The 25,132-nt window shown below is 41.7% G+C and overlaps 2 protein-coding genes across 3 annotated transcripts in view; both read right to left on the bottom strand.

The window, feature by feature from the left end:
• Nucleotides 1–3,115: 3,115 nt before the first annotated feature.
• ACTA1 (actin alpha 1, skeletal muscle) lies at nucleotides 3,116–7,982 on the bottom strand. Of its 2 annotated transcripts, none has more exons than XM_065401533.1 (7): nucleotides 7,916–7,982; nucleotides 6,169–6,309; nucleotides 5,374–5,698; nucleotides 4,809–4,970; nucleotides 4,096–4,287; nucleotides 3,798–3,979; nucleotides 3,116–3,524 (listed from the first exon to the last, which is right to left on the bottom strand). In XM_065401533.1, exons 2-7 carry the CDS (start codon nucleotides 6,295–6,297, stop codon nucleotides 3,381–3,383), a joined length of 1,134 nt encoding a protein of 377 aa, XP_065257605.1. In that variant the 5' UTR covers nucleotides 6,298–6,309; nucleotides 7,916–7,982; the 3' UTR covers nucleotides 3,116–3,380. The 2 variants fall into 2 exon arrangements, with proteins under 2 accessions (XP_065257605.1, XP_065257607.1); XM_065401535.1 differs by lacking the exon at nucleotides 7,916–7,982 and adding an exon at nucleotides 7,127–7,189.
• A 6,117-nt stretch (nucleotides 7,983–14,099) lies between these two features.
• NUP133 (nucleoporin 133) overlaps nucleotides 14,100–25,132 on the bottom strand; it is a 63,817-nt gene continuing 52,784 nt past the window's right edge. The window contains exons 23-26 of the mRNA XM_065401266.1: nucleotides 23,529–23,609; nucleotides 19,293–19,357; nucleotides 15,383–15,471; nucleotides 14,100–14,344 (exon numbers count right to left, since the gene is read on the bottom strand). Coding sequence (XP_065257338.1) covers nucleotides 14,208–14,344; nucleotides 15,383–15,471; nucleotides 19,293–19,357; nucleotides 23,529–23,609 — 372 coding nt within the window. The 3' untranslated portion in view covers nucleotides 14,100–14,207. The remainder of the gene's footprint in view (nucleotides 14,345–15,382; nucleotides 15,472–19,292; nucleotides 19,358–23,528; nucleotides 23,610–25,132) is intronic.

Raw genomic sequence — 25,132 nt, 5'->3', positions numbered from 1 at the left:
CACTGACAGCGATAATAAAGCCATTGAGTCAAATTCTGCCCGCAGATAAGCACACACAAATCCCAATGGAATTAGTAACATTCACACATGGGTGCCTAAAGTTAGGCTCTTGACTCCATATTTGGGCACCTGAATAAGTGGACTGAATTTTAGCAGTGCTGAGCACCTAGCTCCCATTGACTTCAGTCAGAATGGAGGGTGCTCGGCCCCTCTGAAAATCAGGCCACTTAATCAGATGCCTGAATATGGATTTAGGAGCCTAACTTTAGGTCCTCACTTTGGAAAGTTTAGTCTGCATGCTTAGATCTGACAGCACCATTTGTCTTATCATGAGGAGCAGCTGCTCTTCTAGATTAACCTTTTTTTCCAGCAGTTTTAAAAATTATTTTAAACCTACTAACAAAAGCTTGAACTAAGAGTGAAATTCATGTCAGCACATAGTTCCCATGTAAGCTCCTACGCCCCGCCTAAACCCTGCATTAGGGTGAATATCACTGCAAATGCCAGCAAAATTCCTGTTTGTCTAGGCATTTATCCAAGGCTCATAACTGCAATATGTGAACACTTATGCCAGCTTTTAATACAGAATTTAAGGGGTACCAGAAAACATTTTAAAAAAGAAAATGGGTCATATCCTCTAAGGTCTTACAGTTCAGTGGGATAGTTGTGCGGGGGTCTGACAGGACGGTGTCCTCTGTATTTCATTGTGTCTGGAGTTATTAGAATGGTTACCAGCTCTTAGCAAAATAGATGTATAAAAGCTTTTTTTGGTTTTTGTTTTGGGAGGGTTGAGGTTGTTATTTTTAAGATGGAGGCAAACAAGAGCAACTGAAATGTAACCCCCTGAGAAGTGGGTTATCAACCAAGTCTTACGGTGAGTTGGCGACATTTTACCTTAACTAGCAGTTTACAGTATATGAGGTTAGGGCAGTTGTAGAAAAGCTGCCCAAAGAGCTAAAAGGAAATGTGAACCCTTCCCAAACTTTTGGCTAACAGATCAAACCTTTCTTATGCCTTAACGTTATTGTACACTTTACAGACATCATTAAAAAGCAAAATATTCTACAGGCTTAAAGATAATGTGCATTTCATATTACATACCTTATGCTAAAGTCTGTAGATTTCAAAACATTTGTAGCCATTGATAACAATGGTAACCACTTTAAAATCTTTTTTCAAGCTGACATTAAATCCACCCAGTCTTTCCTTACAAATAACGTTCATACGAAGACACTAAATGGTCTAGTCCTGAAAACACTCAACCACACGAGTAAAGCTTGTAGGATTGAGTCCTATACCAGTGTGAATCCCTTTGTGATAATCTCTTATTCTAACAATCATTTACACACATGCACATATCATATGTCTCTAAAAACCCTAATCTAAAATAAATGCAATATTTGGGGATCTTTGTGATATCTTTGACTTTACTCTGCAAACAATTATTTAAATGGGATCATGACCAAGAAATCTATATGAAATAAGGCTCTTAGAGATTCGTTTCTGTCTAACGGAATCATGCCACAATGCTCAAAGGAACCCATTTCAGTCATTCCAGGGCATGAGGGAGAAGCACACAGGGGACAGGGTTACTGGCTTGTCTGAAGATACTGCTGTGTCCATGAGAGTGGAGCACTTGAAGAGCAAGTGGTCAGGAGTTCCTCAGCAGAGGGGAAAGAGCTGGGATTTTTGCTGCAGCTGAATTAATAAGGGCAGCTGAGTCCCATCCCCTACTCAAGAGCTAAAAGGACTGGCTTCCTCTCAGGGAAGAAATGTTATGTGGCTAATAAAAGGGAGCTTGAACAGTTAGCTCTGGGCCTCCTAATTGTATCCGTAGTTGGGTTTGGATCTTATGGTTCAGTCTTTACTATGTACTGACAGCCAAACAAAGGTAGCCAGATTGACTCAGAGTAGGGTGACCAGATGTCCCAATTTTATAGGGACAGTCGCAATTTTTGGGTCTTTTTCTTATATAGGCTCCTATTACCCCCCCCCCCCCCCATCCCAATTTTTCACATTTGCTGTCTGGTCACCCTAACTCAGAGTCCGAAACAGTTGAACATGAACCACAACAGTAAGTTTCTAACCCCCTCCTAAAGAAGGGTCTTCCTCAGGTGCCAAAGGCCCTTGCCTAACTTGTGAGGAAGCTCCCAAGCCTTATCTGGACCCTGCCCCCGGCTGCAGACTCCCAAGGGGAAGTGTAGTTGATATTTGCCTGTGTATAATGGAGTGGAATGATTTATGTTTAAGCCCCACTCCCTGTCTGCCACTGGGCATTTACTTTATGCAGTGTTTCAGGGCAGTCACAGAATGGCTAAATAAGAGGGAAGGGCTCTGCTAAGTTTTATATAGTTTAGCCCAGTGATTTACTAGTGGTTCTAAAGGAAAACCCCGCTCCTGTCAGTTCCACTTAGAAATGGGTTATAAAAAAAGTTACTCTTTACATTCTGCTCCAATGAGGTATTTGAAATATGTGTGTTGCACAGGATCATTTGTCTAGTGAAATATATCTTTGGCGTTGGGCCAGTGTAAGACTGCATCTCATTCAAAATAAGTTTTGTTTTTGTTGAGTTTAAGAAACTTGTACAACCCCACAGCTTTTTAAAAAGTTATAAAAATAGAAAAGGCTTCTTGGATGAGATATGGCACATTTTACAGCTATGACCACATTTTTTAGAGCCATGCTGTAATCCCTTGAAAAAGAGCTTTACACAGAAAATGTTAACCTGAACTTGAGAACATGGCAGTACCAGTACAATAGCACAGAGTAGGAAGATCATGTGTAAAGCAATTGAAATGTAAATTCTAAAAATAATAAATATTGAAGTGTTTCTCAGAACCAAGAAAGCAGTTTCAGATTCATATTTAAATTGAAAAAAGAACAGACCTTAATATATTTTGAAAACTAACTGTGAAGCACTCTGGCCTCCTATAACCCAGTGTGTTTGTTTAATGTAGCATTGCTACTGTGTGAAATAACCCTGCATCATTATGTGAAAGTGTCGTAACTTTTTTCTCCCTAAATTGTAACCAGTTAAAGAACAGGATGAATGTGTATAGAGACTTCAACTCCAGGAACGGAAATAAATCATGACATAACCAACTCCAATGGGGCGTGACAGAATGACTGATGATTTAATGCTTCTTGAAGTTTTTGGTTTCCTTCCACAGGGCATGGTTTTAAAAATAAACAAAACGAGATAAAATAAATTAATTTATGTACACTTTACATACACTCTGTGTCACGTAGCGTTTGCAGCAACAGTAACAGAAATTGTTACAAAATAGAAAGTTACATGGCTGTTGCAGGTATTCAACAACCTACAACTTACAACAGTGTCATCCTGAGAGTGGTTAGCATAGTGATCATGTAAATATGCTTAGAAGCATTTACGGTGGACAATGGATGGGCCAGCTTCATCATATTCCTGTTTCGTGATCCACATCTGCTGGAAGGTAGACAGGGAAGCCAGGATAGAGCCACCAATCCAGACAGAGTACTTACGCTCAGGTGGTGCAATGATCTACAAGATTAAGCAGAGCTCTGATCAGTAAACCAGCCATATATGGGCACAGAAAACATTTTATGAATTACTACACAACTTTACAACATGTTAAGTGAGGTGGAATAGCATTTCCCAAAGAGGGAGAGTTAGATGCACCCATTCAAACTGATAGTTTGCAAAGTGCTTTGAAGATCAGCAGTGTTAAGTATTATATCTTATTCCACTGTACTTGTCTGAAAATAAGAGTCTTATCTGATTATATGAGTCAATAATCCATATAGTCAAATGTACCTTGATCTTCATTGTGCTTGGAGCCAGAGCTGTGATCTCCTTCTGCATGCGGTCAGCAATACCAGGGTACATGGTGGTACCACCAGACATGACATTGTTAGCATACAGGTCCTTCCTGATGTCAATATCGCACTTCATGATGCTGTTGTAAGTTGTCTCATGAATACCAGCAGATTCCATACCTGGTAACATGAGGAGATAAAGGAATACAGAAGTAAGTGCACTTAATTCACCAGTGAAGCAGAAGGATCAGTAACACTGAAGGGAAGGATTTTTTTGGAGAGAGGGGATTATATACCAATGAAGGATGGCTGGAAGAGGGTCTCTGGGCAACGGAAACGTTCATTGCCAATAGTGATGACCTGCCCATCAGGCAATTCATAGCTCTTTTCCAGGGAGGAGGAGGAAGCTGCAGTTGCCATCTCATTCTCGAAGTCCAGAGCCACATAGCACAGCTTCTCCTTGATGTCGCGCACAATCTCACGCTCAGCTGTCACAGGGAAAAACGAGATGTTAGAAGGCTGGAATGGGAGAGAGAGGAGCAAAGCAGCACAACCAGAGGTCAAGGGGAACGGGCAGGGGCTCCAAAAGAGCGTGCCTGCATGTTTTCTGGCTCTGGGGGAGATTGTGCAGAGTCAATCAACAATATGAATGGAGGGGGGGGGAGAAAAGAAATCAAAGCATGGTCCTAGATTTTCAACATGGAACATCAGATACAGATCCCTGTGTTTAATATTAAATCTATCAAACAGGACCACACTGAGCAAATACACACCAGGTCCCCCAGGCTCAGGTTGTGTCTATTAAGTACAAACGTGTACCAATTAACAGGCAAGTAGCTAAGTACAAGTGGCCATTGCACTGAGTGGTGACCAGTCAACCCTAGTTACACAAAGGAGTGCAGGTTTGCAGGATTTGGCCATCCCCATGGAAGTTAAACAAGTCAGCCTCGAGTGTGACCGCTGTGTGCTGCCAATCAGAGGAGATGGTCGGTGGGCAGGCTCCACTTACCAGTGGTGACGAAAGAGTAGCCACGCTCTGTCAGGATCTTCATCAGGTAGTCAGTGAGGTCCCGACCGGCCAAGTCCAAGCGCATAATGGCATGTGGCAGAGCGTACCCCTCATAGATGGGCACGTTGTGTGTGACACCATCACCAGAGTCCAGCACAATACCTGCGGGGGGTGGGGGGTGGGAGAGCAAGTGAGACTGAGCACCTCGCTAGGCCGACACAAGGCAAGGCTTGGGAAATGGTCACAAGGGAAGGAGCAATCCCTGCAGGACCTCATGGAGAAGGGGCAGGCAAAGTTTGTTTTTACTAGTGGCAACATCAGTCTAACGCAGAATTGGGGGCCTTCTGAGGGCAGGGGGGTTCATGTCTCAGAGAGTCTATGCCAGTGGGTGGGTGCCCTCACTAGGTGAGGGTGGGTGTTGGCCTGGCTCAAGGTGGGCGACACCTATGCTGGTGGGTGGATGCCCCGGGGTGAGGGTGGGATCACCTATGCTGGTAGGTGGGTGCCCCCCAGGTGAGGGTGGGTGCTGTTAGAGGCCCTACGGAGGCCCATTACTCTCACTCACCGGTGGTACGGCCGGAGGCGTACAGTGACAGAACAGCCTGGATGGCCACATACATGGCGGGCACGTTGAAGGTCTCAAACATGATCTGGGTCATCTTTTCACGGTTGGCCTTGGGGTTGAGGGGGGCCTCAGTGAGCAGGGTGGGGTGCTCCTCGGGGGCCACACGCAGCTCGTTGTAGAAGGTGTGGTGCCAGATCTTCTCCATGTCATCCCAGTTGGTGATGATGCCGTGTTCAATGGGGTACTTCAGGGTCAGGATACCTCTCTTGCTCTGAGCTTCATCTCCCACGTAGGAGTCTTTCTGACCCATACCCACCATGACACCCTAGAGAGGAACAAAAGGGGGTTAGGGGGCTTAACATCTCTCCGGGGAAGGAGGGAGAGAGTCACACGCTATCCACTCTGAGGAGTGACAGCCAGCTCAGGACAGAAGAGGAGAAAGCTCCCAAGTCACAGGGCACAGCTAGGGCAAATCCAGCCCGTTGTAAGAGCAGCTATTGCAGTACAGGTGTGCCTGCATGGAGCACACCTGTACTACAACAGCACATTTGTGGGGCATTGATATATATATATAAGCTAGTCTCATGATGGGAGGAAGGGTGATTGGGTCACAGCTGGTGTGACAGCAGGCAGTTGTAGCACAGCCGGCATATAAATTACTCAGTCCCATTATGGAGGTGGGGGTCAGCCCCTCCCAAGTGATTAAGGACTTTCCCCAGAAAGCAGGGGATGGTTTTTAAGCACTACCTCTGTGAAGCTGCAGTCCTGGCAGGGCTAGAAGACAGGGCATCGTACCTGATGGCGAGGGCGGCCCACGATGGAGGGGAACACAGCCCTGGGAGCGTCATCCCCGGCGAAGCCAGCCTTCACCAGGCCAGAGCCGTTGTCACATACGAGCGCGGTGGTCTCATCCTCATCACACATGGTGTCGGCTTTCTGGAGAATGGCAAGAAAATCAAACCACCATAAGAGCGGACAGGAGACAATGCAACACAGCAGTAGTCTCACCACTCATGATCCACTTCTATCACTAGGAGGGTGGTGAAGCACTGGAATGGGTTCCCTAGGGAGCTGGTGGAATCTCCATCCTTAGAGGTTTTTAAGGTCAGGCTTGACAAAGCCCTGGCTGGGATGATTTAGTTGGGGTTGGTCCTGCTTTGAGCATGGGGTTGGACTAGATGACCTCCTGAGGTCCCTTTCAACCCTGATATTCTAGGATTATACTGTCCCAGAGGATCCGGGCTCTCCCCACCCACAGAAGGTGAGGGGTGAAGTGGGGCATGGTTTCAGAATGGGGCTGCAAGGTCCAATGGACATCTCAAAGGGTTTGATTTAAAACAAAAACTTCTATGCTACTTTAAAGTGGTTAATTAAAAATCACATTCTAAACTCAAAGTAGATCCAGCCTTCCTTTCTATGTTAGAACTCTATTTTAAATCTTTATTCCACACAGTATGGGTTATAGGAAATTGTAAATTAGCTCAAAGAACTAATAGAATTAATCCACCACATCCTCAATAAACTGCATTATTTATTACTTGATCCTCATTTTATCAAGTTTAGAGATTGTTACCAAGTAATCTGGTAGTTTTAATACATACACTTAAGATATATACAGTAATTATATTTGTGGGGGGTGTAAAAATTGTAATCCTATAATCATTTCCAATTGATTTAAAAATCTCATCAATCTGGAACACAAGTTAAAGTAGGTCATAGCTGCCAAGAGTATTTAGGAGAAATAATTGTAAACCTTTATCAGGATAACAATAGTAAGCCACAGTTTTAAAATAAAAGCCAGGGACTTTGATTCAATAACGTGGCAAAAACTGGAGACGAAGAGACAGGAGAGTAAACTTTAAAAAAATATTTTTTGCATAGTTATTTAAGGGTTTTAAAAGTTTGAAGCAATAAACGTGCTGGTTTCAATTGGATGGAATTAAGAAGATGCGATGTAAAAATAAAGTAATCCAAGTTCAAGTACCATCTTGGATGGTACAAATAGTAAAATCCAAATAGTAAACATCTATGGTACTGTGCTTTTCCTTAAAATCGGACTCCCCCCGTCCTCTGGGCTACAATAAAAGAGAAGACTGGCTCATCAAGAGCCACTTAAACTATTTCCCTGTTCATCATGATCAGTAACGAGTTACTAGAGAGGTAACGCGTGCCTGCTAGCACTCTCTCCCTTCGCTCAACGCCAGCTCGGCTCTAGGGAAGTTGCGGGGAGCTGCCCTGCAAATCGGCCGCCGTCCAGGCAAGACGTGCTAATCTCTCGCTGCCTAGCGAGCGATCCGAGCTGTGCCCCCGCGTATAGACGCGATTCCCCCCCACCTCCGCACGAGGGCAGAGCCCTGCGAGCCAACCCGGCCCGCTCGCTCTCTGCAGCGGGGGAGGCTCCCGCCTCTGGGGGTTGGCGCTTTGGCTGCTCCCCAGACACTGTTTAGTCTCGGGCCCCGGCTGGGCGTTTGGCGGCGCGCCGCGCTCAATGGGCTTTGCGGGCTCAGCCCCCGCCCCGCCCCGCTGGGCTCCCCCGGCTCACCTCGGGTGGCTCCTGGCTCTCCGCTCCGGTTCAGGCTCCTCGCAGCTCTCCAGCTCGGTGGGCTGCCTGGCCCCGGCCCGGCTTTATAGAGCCGCCGCCGCCGCCTCCCCCGCCGGCCGCAGGAATGTCTCCCCGTCTGTCTCCATATTTGGGTGTTGGGCAGCGAGCGGGCCCGGCCGGAGCCCCCCAGGTCCCCTGCGCTGCCGCGGGGCTGCCCAAAGAAGGAGCTCCTGGCCCGGGACCAGGGACCAGAGGCCGGGCCGTATAAGGAGCGTCTGCCGGGCCCTCCCCGGCCCCCGCCTCGGGCCAGGGGAAGGGGCCGGGAGGGCTCGTGTCCGAAATAATCCCGACCCCACGATACCCAGAAAGGAGAAAGCGGCGCAGGGCTGCAGGGTGGGATCCCTCGGCCCGGCAGCGGCCGCAGGTTCGGGGCAGCCAGGGGGAGGCGAGCCCGGCTCGGCCCGAGGAAGAGGGGCTGAGAGCAGGGCCGTGGGGCGATCAGCGCCGTGGGGCGATCAGCCTTGGCTGGCCGGGGGACAAGGGGCTCGGACACCGGCCCGCCAGGAGCTAAGCGGCAGGTACCTCTACAGCCCTGCTACGGCCCTGCCTTTGGCAAGTCACTTCCCCTGCGAGTTCCCCAGCGCGTACAGCCACGCTTCAGTCCCGGCCGCCTAGCACAGCGCCATGGCGAGCCACGCACATTTGTGTACGGTCTCTTTAAGTGGGCAGTTTGTGTCAGACACACACAGCTCGGTGGATGCTGCCTCCTAATTAGCATTCTCCACCCCAGGGGAAAGGACTGTTGCAAGGGGACACATTTTGTTGTTTTTGTTGTTGTTTAAATCACTGCAGATTTTTTTATTTTTGGGTAGAAAAATTAATTCTTGCACAGCAGCAGCTTTTTATAATAAAAAATGCTGTGCAAAATCAGTTTTATATATAGAGGATGATAAAGATCCACGTTCTGGCTAGTTGCCAGTATAGGTTGGACAGCTCCCATGCACAGTGGGGCTGCTGTTGTTTATGCTATTTATACCACTGATATATTCAGATATATTTAAAAAAAAAATTCTCCAGGGATTTGAATCTACTTATGGTCATGTAGCGGTTTAATGGTCATTTTGGGTTGGGGAAGGCTGGAAGTACAGTTGGTAGTTGTCCAACTTCTGTTAGGATAGGAAGCACAGCAGCTGCTTATGGAGAGAATTGAAATAAATGGACAGCTTAGCGGGACAGGAAGGACAGATGTGATGCCAAAAGTTAGTGGAAGAGAGCAGCAGCCTCACTTGGAGCAATGGTAACATCTACTTTTCTAATGTACACACATGCTGGAAGGAATCTGTGTGCTCAACAGGTGTTTTCTCTATGGAAGACAAAGATAGAAGTGTTCTGGTTTGTAGCCTACCACAAAATATTCTTTTATAGGCTATTTCTCTGGAAAATTAGGAAGAGGAAACTGCTCCGACATTTCCTACTGATCGTTTCAGCAACCAGCAAGATAGCCTAGATATGTAATTAACAAAGGCCTCTCTGCATCCACCACAAAAGTTATTGAGGAGATGACGTTTGTAACTTTCAGGCACCCTTAAAAAATGCTTGTAATTAAATTTTAAGGTAGGGATCACAGAATGGTATTAAGTACCCATTCAATTCTTGTACAATTCTTTGCCAAATCAGGGAAGGGGCCATTCTTCCTCCATAAATAGGAATTGTATTCATCCCAACAAAGAATAGACATAAAAGGGGGAAAATATTTAGAAAAATCCGTTGTGTAGGTAAGGGGAGTTAGCACAGAAGAAAATCTAAAGCTGAAAAGGAAACAGATTATGATTTATTTATGTTGAATGCCCCTGTCATGCTTTCATTTGCCCTATATGGGATCTGACCTTACATTTAAAAATCAGTTTCATATTAGCAAGCTCTTTAAAACACACTGATTTTTTTGGGTCTGATTTAAAGATGCATATGAAAAAGAAATGCATAGCATAATGGTGGATGTCTGTTAAAGAAGCCCCTCAAGAGATATTGGTACTGGGAAAATGTATTCCAGTGACTATTTCTAATACCAGAAGTCTGATGTAGATTTAACCACTAGCTGTTGGATCCTGGTGCACTCCAATTGCAGTTATGAACTGTATCCATTATTGACCTGCTGAGTTCTGATTGGCTTAGAATACAGATTTGATGTGTGACTCAGAATAGCTCATCCATAAGGGTTTTAAAAAGGTATATTAGTCTTACCGATAAGCTGCCTGTGACTGGATGAAACTACTCCATCGTTAAATAAGGGGAAATTAACTATTCATCTAGCCAGGCTCTGAATAAGCAGAGATTCTATTTGGCATAGGTGAAAGACTTTCTTTAGAAATTCTTGTTACAATTAGAAGGAAGAATCAGGTAAAGGAGATGAAGAAAGCAGGCCTGGTTTGTAACAACTGACTTTGGAGAAATTAGGGTAAGAGTAGCCAAAGGAAATTTTTTTCTGAAAAAGACAACTAAAATGTGGAGTAGAGAAAAGTGCTAGGAGAAGTCTCTGTGCTACCACGAACCACTATGAAGGAGAAGGCATTTTCTGCAGTTGGATTTCCCCAGCTGCAAGACAGCAGTAAGGTTTATCAGGGGATGGTTGACTTTTCTTCTTCTCTAACATTTAATCGCTGCAACTCCTAGTCTGGCAGCTTTCCCCTTCACCTCTGGCTGCACCTTATGTCTTTTTGCTGCCGCTTTCCATTTCCACTTCCTGCCATGCTACTGTCGTAAAGCAGGCTGGGGGGGGGAGGGGGGAGAAATGATTTTTCTCTGCAATTTTTTCTCCTCTTCATTCTTCCAAACTCTGTTGCCTAAAACTGAACCTACATAAATTCTCCATAAAGAGAAGCTACCTTTCCTGAGGATTTTAAGGAATCACAATAATCAGATATTAAAAAAGATGCTCAGATTAGTTATTTCATGAGAGATGTATTTGTACTCCAGTTATCCATATGTGGTGGCACAAACCCTGCTTAAAATATTAACAGGGGAAGCATTGTCAGGGACCTTTTAATGTAAGTTTTGAAAAAAAATTATTGGACATATACCATTTTGGTTTTCCTACAACAAATCTCATGGTATCTCAAAGTGATACTATAGCTAAGTATGATAAATAGCAATTCAATATAGACAAATGCCTGGTGGCAATATTAATTTTCCACATAAAAGGCCACTTCCCCTGAATACATGCTCTGGGATTGTAACATAGGATAGGCACGAGGGGCTAAACCAATATTTATTTTTTCAGTGTTCAGCCACCACAGCGACAAGTCAGTTCAAATTCCAGCAATAAGAGCAGGGCGAGAATAAAACTGATCTCCATAGTGGAATGTCCAATTTCTTCCACTTGTCTTGATACAAATCACAACTTCACACCCTTTTCCATTCTTAAACTCGTGATTTTTACAAGTGAGGGTTGGACATTAAAATTATTTGTATCCTATACAAGGAAAGAAATGCTTAATACATTCTTTAATTATAAAATTTATGTTACCTCCCCCCCAAACATTTGAGAACATTTTCTCCCCTATTTAATTTAACCACATGGCTAACTGAAAACTTTCTTGCAGGAACAGGTAGTAGTCTATACTTATTGTAACTGTTCCCCTTCATTGTAATCTTTTTAGATCTATTATGCAGCAAAATAGGATACCCGTGACATTCATATGCAGTGCTAAATGAAGACCTCTTCTCTGTGCCACTATTTGAGAGAAGTCTGTTCTATAAGAGAAGTGTTCACCATAAAGTTTTGTTAATCTATCCATTAAAATAAAGTATCAGAAAAGCTTGGAAATAGAGCAAATACCAAATCTTAACTGTGCAACTCTTGTAATATACACTTTGGACCCCATGTGCCCTAATGGAAGCAGATCTCTAACAGGAATCAGTGGGAGTTCTGATTGCATAGAACAGGGGTCAGCAACCTTTCAGAAGTGGTGTGCGGAGTCTTCATTTATTCACTCTAATTTAAGGTTTCGCGTGCCAGTAATGCATTTTAACGTTTTTAGAAGGTCTCTTTCTATAAGTCTATAATAACTAAACTATTGTTGTATGTAAAGCAAATAAGGTTTTAAAAATGTTTAAGAAACTTCATTTAAAATTAAATTAAAATGCAGAGCCCCCCGGACTGGTGGCCAGGACCCAGGTGTGAGTGCCACTGAAAATCAGCTCGCGTGCCACCTTCGGCACACGTGCCATAGGTTGCCGACCCCTGGCATAGAATGAACAAGCACATGCAAAGGGACAATAACCCAATAATCTTGACCTTTCAAATTTTATACTGACATAGTGAACACATTGAACATTCCTAATTCCAATTCCTAATATCCTGTCTTTGGAGTAGATCAAGAGCTAACAGCAATCTATAGTTATACATAAACTTTAGCAAATTTATCTTCTTAACTAAGTGTAACAGCTATTGAGACGTCTCCCTTGGCATACTCTGTGGATTATGACTGGGTACAGGTGGTTAGATTGTATGGAGATGAGTTGGAGGGGCTGGGGGTGAGAAATCCCATCAGTACATTCAAGGCTTGGCCAGAAATGTCTACATTACTAGACACTTCAAGCTAATTTTAACAAAGCCAAAGCACAGGAATAAGATATCCTTACAAAGAGTGCCAGTCATTTGATATACCATTTCCCATCTCCTACTGTTTAGTTTAGTTTTTTAAATAATTTGAGATCCCATTTCCATTTAAAATTGTGTTTTACATGAGTAAGTAAAATTCCAATACTTTGAATTATTCCCTTTTGTAAAGTCAAAGCTGTAAGTTATACTGACAGCTCTCACAGCCATGTCATACTGTAGAAACAGGTGAAGTTTAATTGTTGACTTTTTACAAGGTTGCTAATGAGTATCTCTTCCATATTAGTTAGAACATCTCTAGATAAGTCTATTCTTCCAAACATGTTCAGCCTTTCAGCCCTGAGCACTGTATTAGCACAGGGAGGAGGGGAAGCAATGGTGCAATAGCTGTGCTTTTTAAACTAGAAATTGGATTCTCTTCAACTGATTTAACTTATGACCTTCTCAGCTGTTGGATCAAGTTGTTTTAGCAGGCACCTAGCCAGGGCAAGTAGAGCATAAGGGTATGCAAGTTGCTCTGCATTCACTCTCTGGACATTAAACTATTTGTAAAAGAAAAGCTCCTCCTGCGATTTGTCAGATTAAAGCAATTTTTATATGATTTTAAATTAAGCCTGTTATTTCAGTCTGAGAACCATTACAATGTTAAGAGTTACATGGACTTTTTTTTATCATCGTGTCAGAGATAAGTGAACTGGGGTAAGTTGGCATCTACTAGTAAAGAATGAGTCTTCGAGTAAGGAAGGTCTTCCTGGACTCTCACTTTGGTAACTGCTTTCTAGGTTTCCTGTGAGGTTAGGTTCTAGGCATTTATTGTCAATTACTGTATGGTGCAAACTTCAATCTCATTGTTTTAAAAATGTAAAAATCTATAGATAACTTTTGTATTTGTAACCTTAATCTAAAAAATTGCTCTGGATTTGTTGAAAATTTATGTGAAAAACTGGATTTACGGACAAGTTGAAAGATTGATGTATTTGCTAGGCCAGGGGACTTTTAAGTCAGGAGATTCTATTCCTTTTTGGGTTCTATTCCTATCTGCCACAGGCACAGGGAGTGACCTTGTGCAAGTCACTTATCATTTCTGTGACAGTTTCCTTTTCTGTAAATGGGGACTACTTACCTATCCATGTATTGCATGGATCTCTTCAGATGGAAGGTGTTGTATCAATGCAAAGTTTTATACCAAAAGCCTAATTTCTAAGCAGAGTGCCTTACACAAGCATGGCTTTCATTTCTTAATCCAAAAAGCTATATATTCGGCCATCATTTAACATTTATTGTATTTTTTCCAATATATACTCCCGGGGTGAAATCCTGGCCCCAGTGAAGTCAATGGCAAAACTCTCATGGTTTTCACCCAGGTGTATGTGCCTCCAGTGTTGAGACTTCCTGCACACGAGACAAAAGTACAGAACAAATGTGAAACCAAAAGAGGCACAGAAAATGAAAATCAGCCATACATTTACAGCCATCGGGAGAGAAAGTGAGTTTCCTAGAGAGAAATTAAGAGACTTAGCTATATTGTAAAGACTGTTAATTTCAAAAGCCAAACACATTACTGTATAAACTTTATTACAAAGGTTTAACCAAGTACATACAGAATGTAAAAAAGTATACACTGCTTTAACTCAGTTCTTTAGAAATTTCTACTTTCAAAAATGTTAAAAGTCATCATGCTTGTCCTTGAACATAGTGTTCATAGTTTGCCTTTAGCACAAATTCAAAATAAGGATTGGATTTCAAGTTGCCAAGTTCATCTGCTTGCAGCAAGTCCTTCACCTCCGGTAAATATTCACTGAGCTGAACTCCTACAACACAAATAAACGTGCATTATAGAAACTGTAAGATACTTAGATAGGATGCTTGATGCCAATGGAAACATCTTTACCTGCATTTCAGTTCCTGAATCATGTTTGCAGTTGTAAAGACTGTTCTAATTCTATTCCATCTACTGTGTCATGCAGTGCAACAACTCTATAAAGTGTTCTGTAAAACTGAGTTCATTGTTTAAAGATTAAGATTATATTCCCCTCCTCAATTTGACCATTTTCATATTCTATATTTTAATAGTTATGTAAACGCCACAAAGTGCCTCTTTAACAAATAAAAAACTATGATGAATCATACTTTTGATCAATTAAAATGGACTTAGTCCAAATGACTGGATACTACAGCCCTTAAAAAAGGTCAAGAATCATATAGATTTAAAAATGCAACATAAAACTGTTCTGAAGAAATGCACTTCCATATTTATAACCTTCAAGCTTCTCTCATTTGACAATATAGCTTTTTAAAATTGTGATTATAGTTAAGGTTGAGTTACTATTCTAATCTCTTTTAGTTGCTTATAAAATTTCATCCAAAAAATTCCTTTTGAGTTGTGATGTTGCTTGATTGGTCTGAACACAAGGCTTTTTGTTAGTTTTTTAAAAGTGTGAGTTAAAACAATTAAGCCATTCTGAATTATAATCCTGGTGTCTTAAAATTCCTCCTGTCCCATAGGGGATTTTCACACTGGAGGCTGAGTTCCGTTGTATAATAATGAGTTTCTAAAAAAAAAAAGAAAACACTCCACTATCTTCCTGCAAAACAGATGTAATTTGGAGGCTCCGAGAGAGAGAACTTACATGTTTTGTCACCTCCCTAACAATACATAAAGCTAGAGTAGGGTGCCACATGGTCACATTTTTATCTAATGAATTACTGATGCAATTTTTTTGCTTCTTTTACATCTTTCTTGTTCTACTTTTTATAGATAAAAGCTGTTTATTTTGTTAAGTATGTTTTAAAACAAGGATGACATACAGTAATTTGAGGAAGTATTTTTTACATATAACAAAACTTACTTTCTTTCAATAACTTTTGTAGTATTTTCACAAATATACTGTCTTTAGATGCTTCAATTGGATCATCTTTACCTTCTGAACTGGACCAACTGCAACTCAGAAAGTATAAATTATAAGTTGTAAAGTTGATTAAAAACTTGATCAAATATGAGAACAGGATAATTAAAAACCTGATACTAAAACAATACATTTTCTTGGCGTATACCTGTATTCTGTGTGCATTTCTACAGTTGAAAGCTAGTGTTTGTTGCATCCTGAACTGATTATCTTTTTAATATTTTAGAGGAAAATTTTATTAAAATTGTGGCATTACAAAAAAAACTAATAAAGCAGATAATAGGAATGCCTCCCTACTGACGAAACCGTAACAGCGGAAAAAAGTTATTGGCTTCAATTAGAGAACTCAGAATCAATTACACACATGGGTCTAAGTAAGCTAGTTTAAACAATTATTTTAATTATTCCACAATCACTATTCTGACAAGAGTTTTATGTAAAAAGACATACCTCAGAACACAGAAGCAAAGGCAACTTGCCAACATACTTTTTTAAACAGGAGAAGCAAAGGAAGAACAAAATGTTGAGTGAAAGGTTTAAAATTTCAAGGCCCTAACTCAGCACAAAATATCCATAGTTTCTGAGCTTTGCAAGCCTTAATATGTGATCACATATGCTGAGTCATTCAAGGGAAAGGTCAGGCTGCTGCTGAAGCCCTAATTCAAACCATTCTTGCTTGGCAGAAAGGGGAAAAAAACCCTGATTTAAAATAACTTCCCTTGCTGCTGGCACTGGATTTTTCAGTTGCTGAGGTTTCTTGTCCCCAATGTCAAATGCCATGCAGCCTGGAATTACGCTGGGTATGGCTACACTGCAATTAGATACCCACAGCTGGCCTGTACCAGCTGGCTCTGGCTAAGGGGCTGTTTAATTGTGATGCACATGTTGGGCTCAGGCTGCAGTCTAAGCTCTGGGACCCTCCCACCTCAGAGTCCTAGAGCTCAAGCTCCAGCCCGAGCCTGAACATCTACACTGCAATTAAACAGTACCTTATCCTGTGAGCCTGAGCCAGCTGGCACGAGCCAGCTGCAGGTTTTTAATTGCAGTGTAGATATACCCATTATTTCAGTCCTAAAATGGACATAATTACCTTGTGTGGTCACTGGGAAATGGATGGTTTGGTCAGTTCTCAGCCATGTCTCCAAATAGGTACACTAACAACAACAAAAAGTAGCATCTGGGGAGAAACCGCTGTTCCAATGAGGTCAGTGGCAAAACTCTCATTGACTTCAACCGGGTCAGGATTTCACCCATGGTTTTATTGGGGAGAAAAAAGACAAAGTTCCCTGTTACCCTCCTTTCCCCCTATCTTCACTCCTTCTACAGGCATATGAGTGGTGAAGAGAATGAGAGAAACTAAGTCCAGCACTATGTTAGGATGTTGCTAAGCATGCTTAGCGAGTCTCGGTGTTGTACCAAAGAATCCAGTCACCATATATAGTAATCAAGTTAGGGAATGTAACAAGCTCCACCCCTAAAAGCAGGTGTTGTGGAATACCTAATGTAGCATTTTGCAGATGCTAGAGAATGGTCACTACCTCCCTTGGAACAGGGATTAGCCTCCTTGGCTGCAGAACCACAGGGAACTGGGAACCAAATCTGGAAATTATACGTAAACTATCTAAACACTATTCCACCCAAACTGGTTTGAATACAGATTGGCTAGCTAATGTGGATGAGAGCCATGTTTAAAATTTGTTCTAGCAGAGTTTAAATACCATTTCTAAACTCTGTTCTTGGCCCAGCATGGACAAGGCCTAAAAACTCGTTAGGCTGTAATTGTGAAGGCTTTAATCAGGGGTAATTTAATAAGGAGTGGGGAAGGTTACTAATCAGAAATAACTATGTTGCCTGCATATTCCCACTTGTAGGATAAATGCTCCCTGGCCATGCAAGCTTGGAGTTTTCTGGAAATCCCTGTTCTTTGGAACCTCCCCTTTAAGTGGGAGTGGCTCCAACTGCTCTTCAGCTCCTTTTGACTGCCAAAGGTGCAGTGGGCATGGAATATGCTCTTCCCTCACTGGTTATTTTTAAATATATAGAGATATACCTATCTCATAGAACTGGAAGGGACCTTGAAAGGTCATCGAGTCCAGCCCCCTGCCTTCACTAGCAGGACCAAGTACTGATTTTGCCCCAGATCCCTAAGTGGTCCCCTCAAGGATTGAACTCACAACCCTGGGTTTAGCAGGCCAATGCTCAAACCACTGAGCTATCCCTCCCCCCTTTTTTTCCTTCTGTCCCTTTGGAGCAGGGGTGGGGTATGACCATAGTTCAAAAATCTGACTGACTAGCATTTGAAAACTAGAAGGAAAGGGTGCCTACATGTCATGGGCATTATCTAGAACAGTCAAGTATCAGAGGGGTAGCCGTGTTAGTCTGGATCTGTAAAAAGCAACAGAGTGTCCTGTGGCACCTTTAAGACTAACAAATGTATTGGAGCATAAGCTTTCGTGGGTGAACACCCACTTCGTCAGACGCATGTCACATGCGTCTGACGAAGTGGGTGTTCACCCACGAAAGCTTATGCTCCAACACATCTAGAGTAGTGACTCTCACCTTTTGCAGACTACTGTACCCCTTTCAGGAGACTGATTTGTCTTGTCTACCCCAAGTTTCACCTCACTTAAACTACTCGCTTACAAAATCAGACAGCAAAATACAAAAGTGTCACAGCAACTATTACTGAAAAATTGCCGCCTTTCTCATTTTTACCATATAATTAAAAAATAAATCGATCGGAATATAAATCTTGTACTTACATTTCAGTGTATAGTATATAGAGCAGTCTAAACAAGTCATTGTATGAAAATTCAATTTGTACTGTCTTCAGTAGTGCTTTTTATGTAGCTTGTATAAAACTAGGCAAATATGTAGAGGAGTTGATGAACCCCCTAGAAGACCTCTGTGTACCCCCCATGGGTAGGAATACCCCTGGTTGAGAACCGCTCATCTACAGATCTGTGAAGAGCAGGAGGGTTGCCTCAAACACTGGTGATGAGGGAAACTCTTCAGATCCAGTTGATTAAGTCTAGTAAGGTGTGTCCAGCACTGACTTTGGCGATCAGTCAAAGCGGCTCTATAGCTAGCTAAAACAATATTTAGGTCCCTGGTCTCTTCCAGTACCAATGATCCTGTTTTGTTGACTACAAAGTGAGGAACAGCTTACCAAAGTGTTTGGGTCCAACATAGCAGAACCAAGGTCCTTGGAGCTGTCTAACTCAACTAAGTCCAGAGCTGAACATCCAGCACTGCTGGCTCTGGAGAATAATTTGTCAAAGTAGTTCTGTGCCCAGCATAAGTGACATGAAAGTCTCCAGCAGCAGCGTCAATGGACAATACTCTAGAACAGTGTTTCTCTACCTTATACCAAGGACCAGCTCGCTGTCTTCCTAAACTGTGACCGGTCGTTGAGAAACACTGCTCTAGAAGATTCCAAGCTTGGGATCTGCTTATTCCACAAGTGGAAATATGCTGTTAGCCTCAAAGAAGAAAATCCAGTTTCATAGCCAGTCATCTCTCTCTCCCATTAAAGGGCAAAAGAAAATTCAAGAAACCACATAGTTGCATTTTAATTCCCTAAATGTTTAAAGTATTTGTAGAATAGCTAGAAGATTTAATGGATAAACTATTACAGAAGTAGCTTTGTAAGTGATACCTCTCCCCTCCCTCTAAAAAAACACATTGTTCTGGACAGACTTTTCAGAATCTATATTAAACATACATACATACCATTTGAACATTCAATCTGATATTAGACGCTGGAGATTAGTACAAAAATTTACAATTAAGAAAAATCAATGCTATGAATAGAGAAAATTGTACACTTCATGTATGTTCAGTTATGACCTACCTGTCTCTTTGGAGAGCTTTACAAAGAATTTTAAGCTTAAGATCATTTACATCCACTTCTTCCTCCTTCAATTTAAAAAGAAAAGGAAAATTAATATTAACTGCTGGTTTTTTAAAAAAAGACAAATGAAGGTTTTTTTCTAACCACCACATCACATCCAGAACCCAGAGTTGACTTGGATGCTTTCTTTACTCTTATTTACAAAAGAATAATTGATATTGGTAACAAGTACATAGGAACCTGTTTGTCTACTTCATTGCAGAGAGGCAGTACCGTCTAGTGGTCAAAGCAAAAGAACATCTCTCAAAACCCTCAAAGCAAAACTGCCTAGTTTTGTTACCACTTCAACACTTGGGACAGGTACCTGAAATGAAGCCCAGTTATGACTTGGGGTGGAAACAGTGTAAAATGCAGTAATTTCACATGGTTTTGACACAAAAACTTACTAAAACTTGCTATTTGTCCAAATTTCATTCAGTCATTTGGTTCATTTGATTCACAAATGCAGGGGCTGCAAGCTTCACATAGCCTCGGAATTCTATTCAGCTCTGCTTACTGTAGATAAGCAATAACCTCCCTGTGCCTCACTTTACTGATCTATTTCACAGGAGTTTTGAGACTTAGTTATTTGAAATCGTCAGATAAAACAGTACTGCATAAGCACAATGCAGTATGACAGAAAGTAAGCATTGTAATATGTATGTATGTTTCTATGCAGCTGTGTTATACCCTTGCATTGTCAAACCATCTAACTGGCCAATATATTATCATTTGACCCTGAGTAATTTTGCACTACTGCCCTAGTATCAGGACAATTGTTAGCACCAAATCTGAGAGGCTTGCAAAGGGTAAATAATCTTGTCTTCTAAAACAGAAAAGAATCAACAGGAGAGAAAAGATTGAAACTTACTCTACATTCAATGCACAATTCCTTGTTCTACTTTTTTTGTACGCTTGCACACATTACAAAGAACAAAACTTGTGGGAAAGTCAGCAAAAATGGTGCAAAATAAAAGCAAATACAAACAGGTCCTCTAGTTAAGAAGCCAACCAGCACAGCCCAAGCAATGGAAGACTGTGATGTGAACATAAGTAGGGCCTAAGAGATAAACCAACAGTGACTAGCAGAGGTAGGTCTTAATAAATATAGAAAAATCAGTTACAGCATTATGGTAAGGCTGCCATGTTTTTCAACTGCCACCCATTTGTGGGAAAGACCTGTTTCAGGAAACCACAAATTACTGCATTTTGGTTGAGATACAGTTACTAGATGAAAAAGATGAAAGATCTCGGTGCTCATATGTCAGAGAGTTAAGGATGGTTTCACCTATTTAAACCTATTTGAGAAAGTAGTAATAGCTAATAAGACCTAAAAGCATCTGATAGGAATTAGAAATAAAAAAATAAAAATAAAAACCTTCTGAAAATATCAGTCCCATGTTTGAGCTACTGAAAAGGGAGCATTACCTACGGTTTTCAAACTTTTTGAGCTGAACCCCCTCCCGCCGCAAGTTATAATTTTTGGTTACGCCTCCCCCCAACCCAGGCTGGGTGGCCTGCTGAGGTGAGTCAGGGGATGGAGGTAGCACTCCCTCCCTGAGCCCTGCTATGCGGGGCTGGCCCAAGCCGCCTGGCATCACCACCCCTCCCCCCAATGTTATTCTGCATCCCACAGTTTGAACACCTCTAGAAGCTGTTGCTAAATGGAAGGCAGAAATTGGGGGGCATGCCCCCCATGCATCGCCTCTGCCTGTCTCAGATGGGGGTAGGTTAGACTACATTATTTGGAAAGGGGTATGCAGCCTAAAAAGTTTGAAAAGCACTGCTCTAAAGTAATGCCTTGGAAAAATGCCCTTTGATGTTTAAAGACATCTGAGAAGACAGAGTGGGAAATGACTTTAGCTTTGACTTGCAAAGCCAAAAAGTTTAAGATAATGTCTCTCATAAAGGGGTTACCCATTGGCACTCTGGCAGCCATGAAGGCCTTGGCTATTAGAGAAAAGTAAGTCTGTGAAGGAGGGGAGAATCACTTGTCTGAGTGCAACTCCTGTTTTAGGACAACATGGGCTGACCTGGCTCAGACTTCAACCATTAAAGGCTGTTTCTCTCCAGCTGCAGCTGAGGCTATGAACTTCTCTAACCCCATATCTATCTCTATCTATATTTTAAAATCCATGTTAGCTAATCTGTTTGGAAAAACCTACTGTGCCCAGGGCAAGTTGTCTTACATGCTAGCTAGGTGTTCACCATGACCAGATAACTATCACGTGTTAAAATACAGTTTACCCTATCTACATTAGGGTTTTTAAATGTGTTAGCTAACATGTCTTTAAAATACACCTTTACCCTAGTGCAGACAGACCTCTAGCACAGATATTAAGAGGCTTGGCATGAGACCTTCCTGCTCAGATAATGATGCTGTCACCACAAAAGGCCATTTGTTTTTGTGGGTTGTAGCCCACGAAAGCTTATGCTCTAATAAATTTGTTAGTCTCTAAGGTGCCACAAGTACTCCTGTTATTTTTGCGGATACAGACTAACACGGCTGCTACTCTGAAACTTGTTTTCCCATTAGCCTTCTTGGGCATCTCAGCTATTTAATCCCCCCCAGGAGAAACTGAGAAATCTAGGCTGAGGGAATTCTGGAAGCAAGAGTGTGAGCAAAATCCTTGTGCTATTAGCTTTTTGCCAGTTAGATAAGAGTGTCACTGGGACAGCTAACAAGAGCAATTAGGCAACCCATGTCTAGCCTCAAAATTCTGCAGTTTCTCTTGTCAATCATGCTTCTCCATGGGTGATACAGATGAAATCCTAAGTTTGGCTGACCTTGTCCACTCAGAAATTTTAGTTTAATTTATGCTTTCCCATTTGTAGTGTATATTCTTACTCAGACATCTAAGTTTCTCTAATTTAAATGAAAGATTCTTTTAAATCTTATTTTCTTAAAATGACACTATATTACTATTTTCATAAAGGATGGTGGGAACTTGGAAAAAGGCAATGACAAATGAAAGAAGAGTAGCAACTAAGTCCAGTAACCCCATTTGCTGCTATTCTCTCCCAAAGTAATGTTATTATTTACACTTAGTTCTTATATAGCAGTCAAATCAGGGTATGTGTGTTAAGCAACATTTTTCTGTTTAAAGTGGAAGAAAACTAATTCTGGGTCTATCAATACAATACACTGTCCCAAACATTAACATTTTTCTCCGCCTCCATTACATACAATAATGTGTAATAAAAGCACAAAATACAAGCAAATATTTTCTACATAAGACTTATGCACAAATAAGAATTACTTAAGAGGTATTACAAAAAGGAACTTTAACAAGGAAAAGACCATAATTTAAGGTCTAAATAATCTAAATGTAATAACTATGTGACCAGCAAAGTTATTGTTGGGCAACACAATGGCCTTATTGTAGCACAAAGCACTATCATACAGTAGATTCAAGCTGGAGTCTTTTCCCTCCAGACCAGGAAGAGCTGGGAACATCAGAGATGATTCTCCCCATTCCAAGAAGCAGCACAGAAATGCTTTCCAGCACGTCTGGAGCAACCTTTCCTAGCTACTTTGGAAATAACACTTCTCTGAAGTGACATGGCTTTTATTTTTGGTTGAAGAATGCTGCTCAGGAGTGATGGTCCTGGAGAGCTGATTTTTGGCATTGCCAATTGCCAGAAGTAATTGTCAGCAAACAGGGAATAAGAGTGTGCAAGGAGAAATGATGACCTCTCAAAGATGCAAGCTTAAGACAGCAAGCTTTATGCCCTAAATAGTACTATCATAATGATAAAAACCACAGACGTAGGCCAAAGTAGTCTTGTCAATTTGAGGACGCATGGCAGATTCATTTTGGATTATTTATTGGCACACAGATAAACTAATAATAGTGGACAAGTGAGTATTGTTTTCCTAAAACTGATGGACACCTCCGCCCCCTTCTTGTTTGGTGACAAATTCTAGACTGGCAAGGTTCTCAGTATAACACAGATGGCCTACCCTGTTGCAGTTTACAAGGGTAAGTGTTATTTCACTTATGATCTAAACCAGTTACTTTGACCTACACCACATTTGACATTATATCTCCAAAGATTGAAAAACTAGAAAAGGTCACTTCCATTGGTGGGCACCAATGGCCAGTATGTAACCCTCAAGTTACAGTAATAACACCAGCTCAGAGAAGTTAAAATATACTTCCTCTGATTCTGAGATCACCCAACCAGTTTTCCTACCTCATCAATATATTCCAGCAGGTCCAGTGCTTTCTTGAAGTCATACTCATTAGCTCTTCTGTTCTCATCACATATGTACAGCTATGGTATGAAAAGATTAAGTACAGAATTATTTTTAGCTTGCAAACTGATGTAAACTGATATTGTGAAGAACTCTGTGGGAAGACGACCACGTATTTTCCACTTATGTGACCTTTTCATTGAAATATGTATTGATTTGGCTGTAAGTATTTTTATGGTAAGGAATACAGTCAAGGTTTTAGACTAGCATTCCACCCACATGACAATGGTCTGTGGAAAGACTATATTGGATATAAGGCTGCTATAGTACAGGTTTCAAATTTAAATGCCGTTTAAGGCTGCAACATTCCTAGCCTATTGTAGCCAGAGCTCAGCTCCACAAATAAAACGAGCTCACAGCAATATACAAATGCATGCACTATCATTTGTCTCCTGAAAACAGACATGCTTGCGATCAAAATTCAAAACCAACCTTTTCCATTTAAAACTGCAGACACATATTTTGCCAACTCACCCTTTAATATAGAGTTTCCATACAGGAAACCCTCAATCCGGATTTTAAATTGAAATTTAAGATTAAGACTAATATATTTTGTTCCCAGCCCCTGATTTTCACTTCCTGGTTGTAAACAGTGACTAAGGACACTGATCTGATGGTAGCCGGAACTTATTAGAGGAAAACTGGATGGCTGACAGTGTCCCAACTGCTTGAAAAGGGATTATGTGGTATCTCCTCCTCTCCCTCTTCCCCCTAACTAGCCTACTTTAAGGTGTGGGTAGAGGACTCAGAACCTGCTGACTACTAGGGCAAGTCCAAGAAGATAGAGGGACAGTAATGACAGAATGTGCAACTTGCTGCTTCTTTTGTAGAGGCTGTACAGAGAGCAATGAATACCAGAAAAGACATCACTGATAGGTTCTGGTTTCTTTTGATGGTGACTGTAGCAACATGCTGCCACCATGCATTCCTCTATTACTTTCTGCACACATCAGTGGGTGGTAAAAGAGAAGCAGATGAAAAGATCATGCTATCTAAAGGACATAGGAACTGGTAAGGCAATTTGTGATTGTAGCTACTACTGCAAAAAGAAGTGAGGGACAAAGGAGAGAAAGTCAGCTGTCAGATTTTTGCCTGGATTTTCTGTAGGGGATCAAAGACTTTCTCTTGGCTCTCAGTGCAGCTGGTCATCAAAATCCCTCCTTCCTGGTTGCAGCCCTCCCCCGTCTTCCACTTTGCAACATCCCTGTCTTCCAAAGGGTGGCAAGTTCTGGGTCCCTTCTGCCTCTTAAGCCAGACTCCAAGTTATCATGTATCCACACAGTGCCCCAATACAACAGCTCAGCTCTTGATGCTGTTCTGATTTGCTCCATGCATCATGGTAGTGCACATGTTCAACCAGGAAGCTAAAGCAGGAACTGGAAGCAATACCTTGAAGTTTAATCATAAGCCATAATGGAGGCTTAAGTATAAATAACCAATTCATATTTTACAACTGAGGGTGGGATGGAAAACCATCCTTTAAATAACAAGAAGACAATTCAATTCTGATCTTCTCACCAATTCTGTGGAAAATAGCTAAAGT

Source organism: Emys orbicularis, chromosome 3 (genome assembly GCF_028017835.1).
Source record: "Emys orbicularis isolate rEmyOrb1 chromosome 3, rEmyOrb1.hap1, whole genome shotgun sequence".
Lineage (NCBI taxonomy): Eukaryota > Metazoa > Chordata > Testudines > Emydidae > Emys > Emys orbicularis.
The sequence above is the reverse complement of the archived record's forward strand: the minus strand, read 5'-3'. Positions and strand labels throughout refer to the sequence as shown.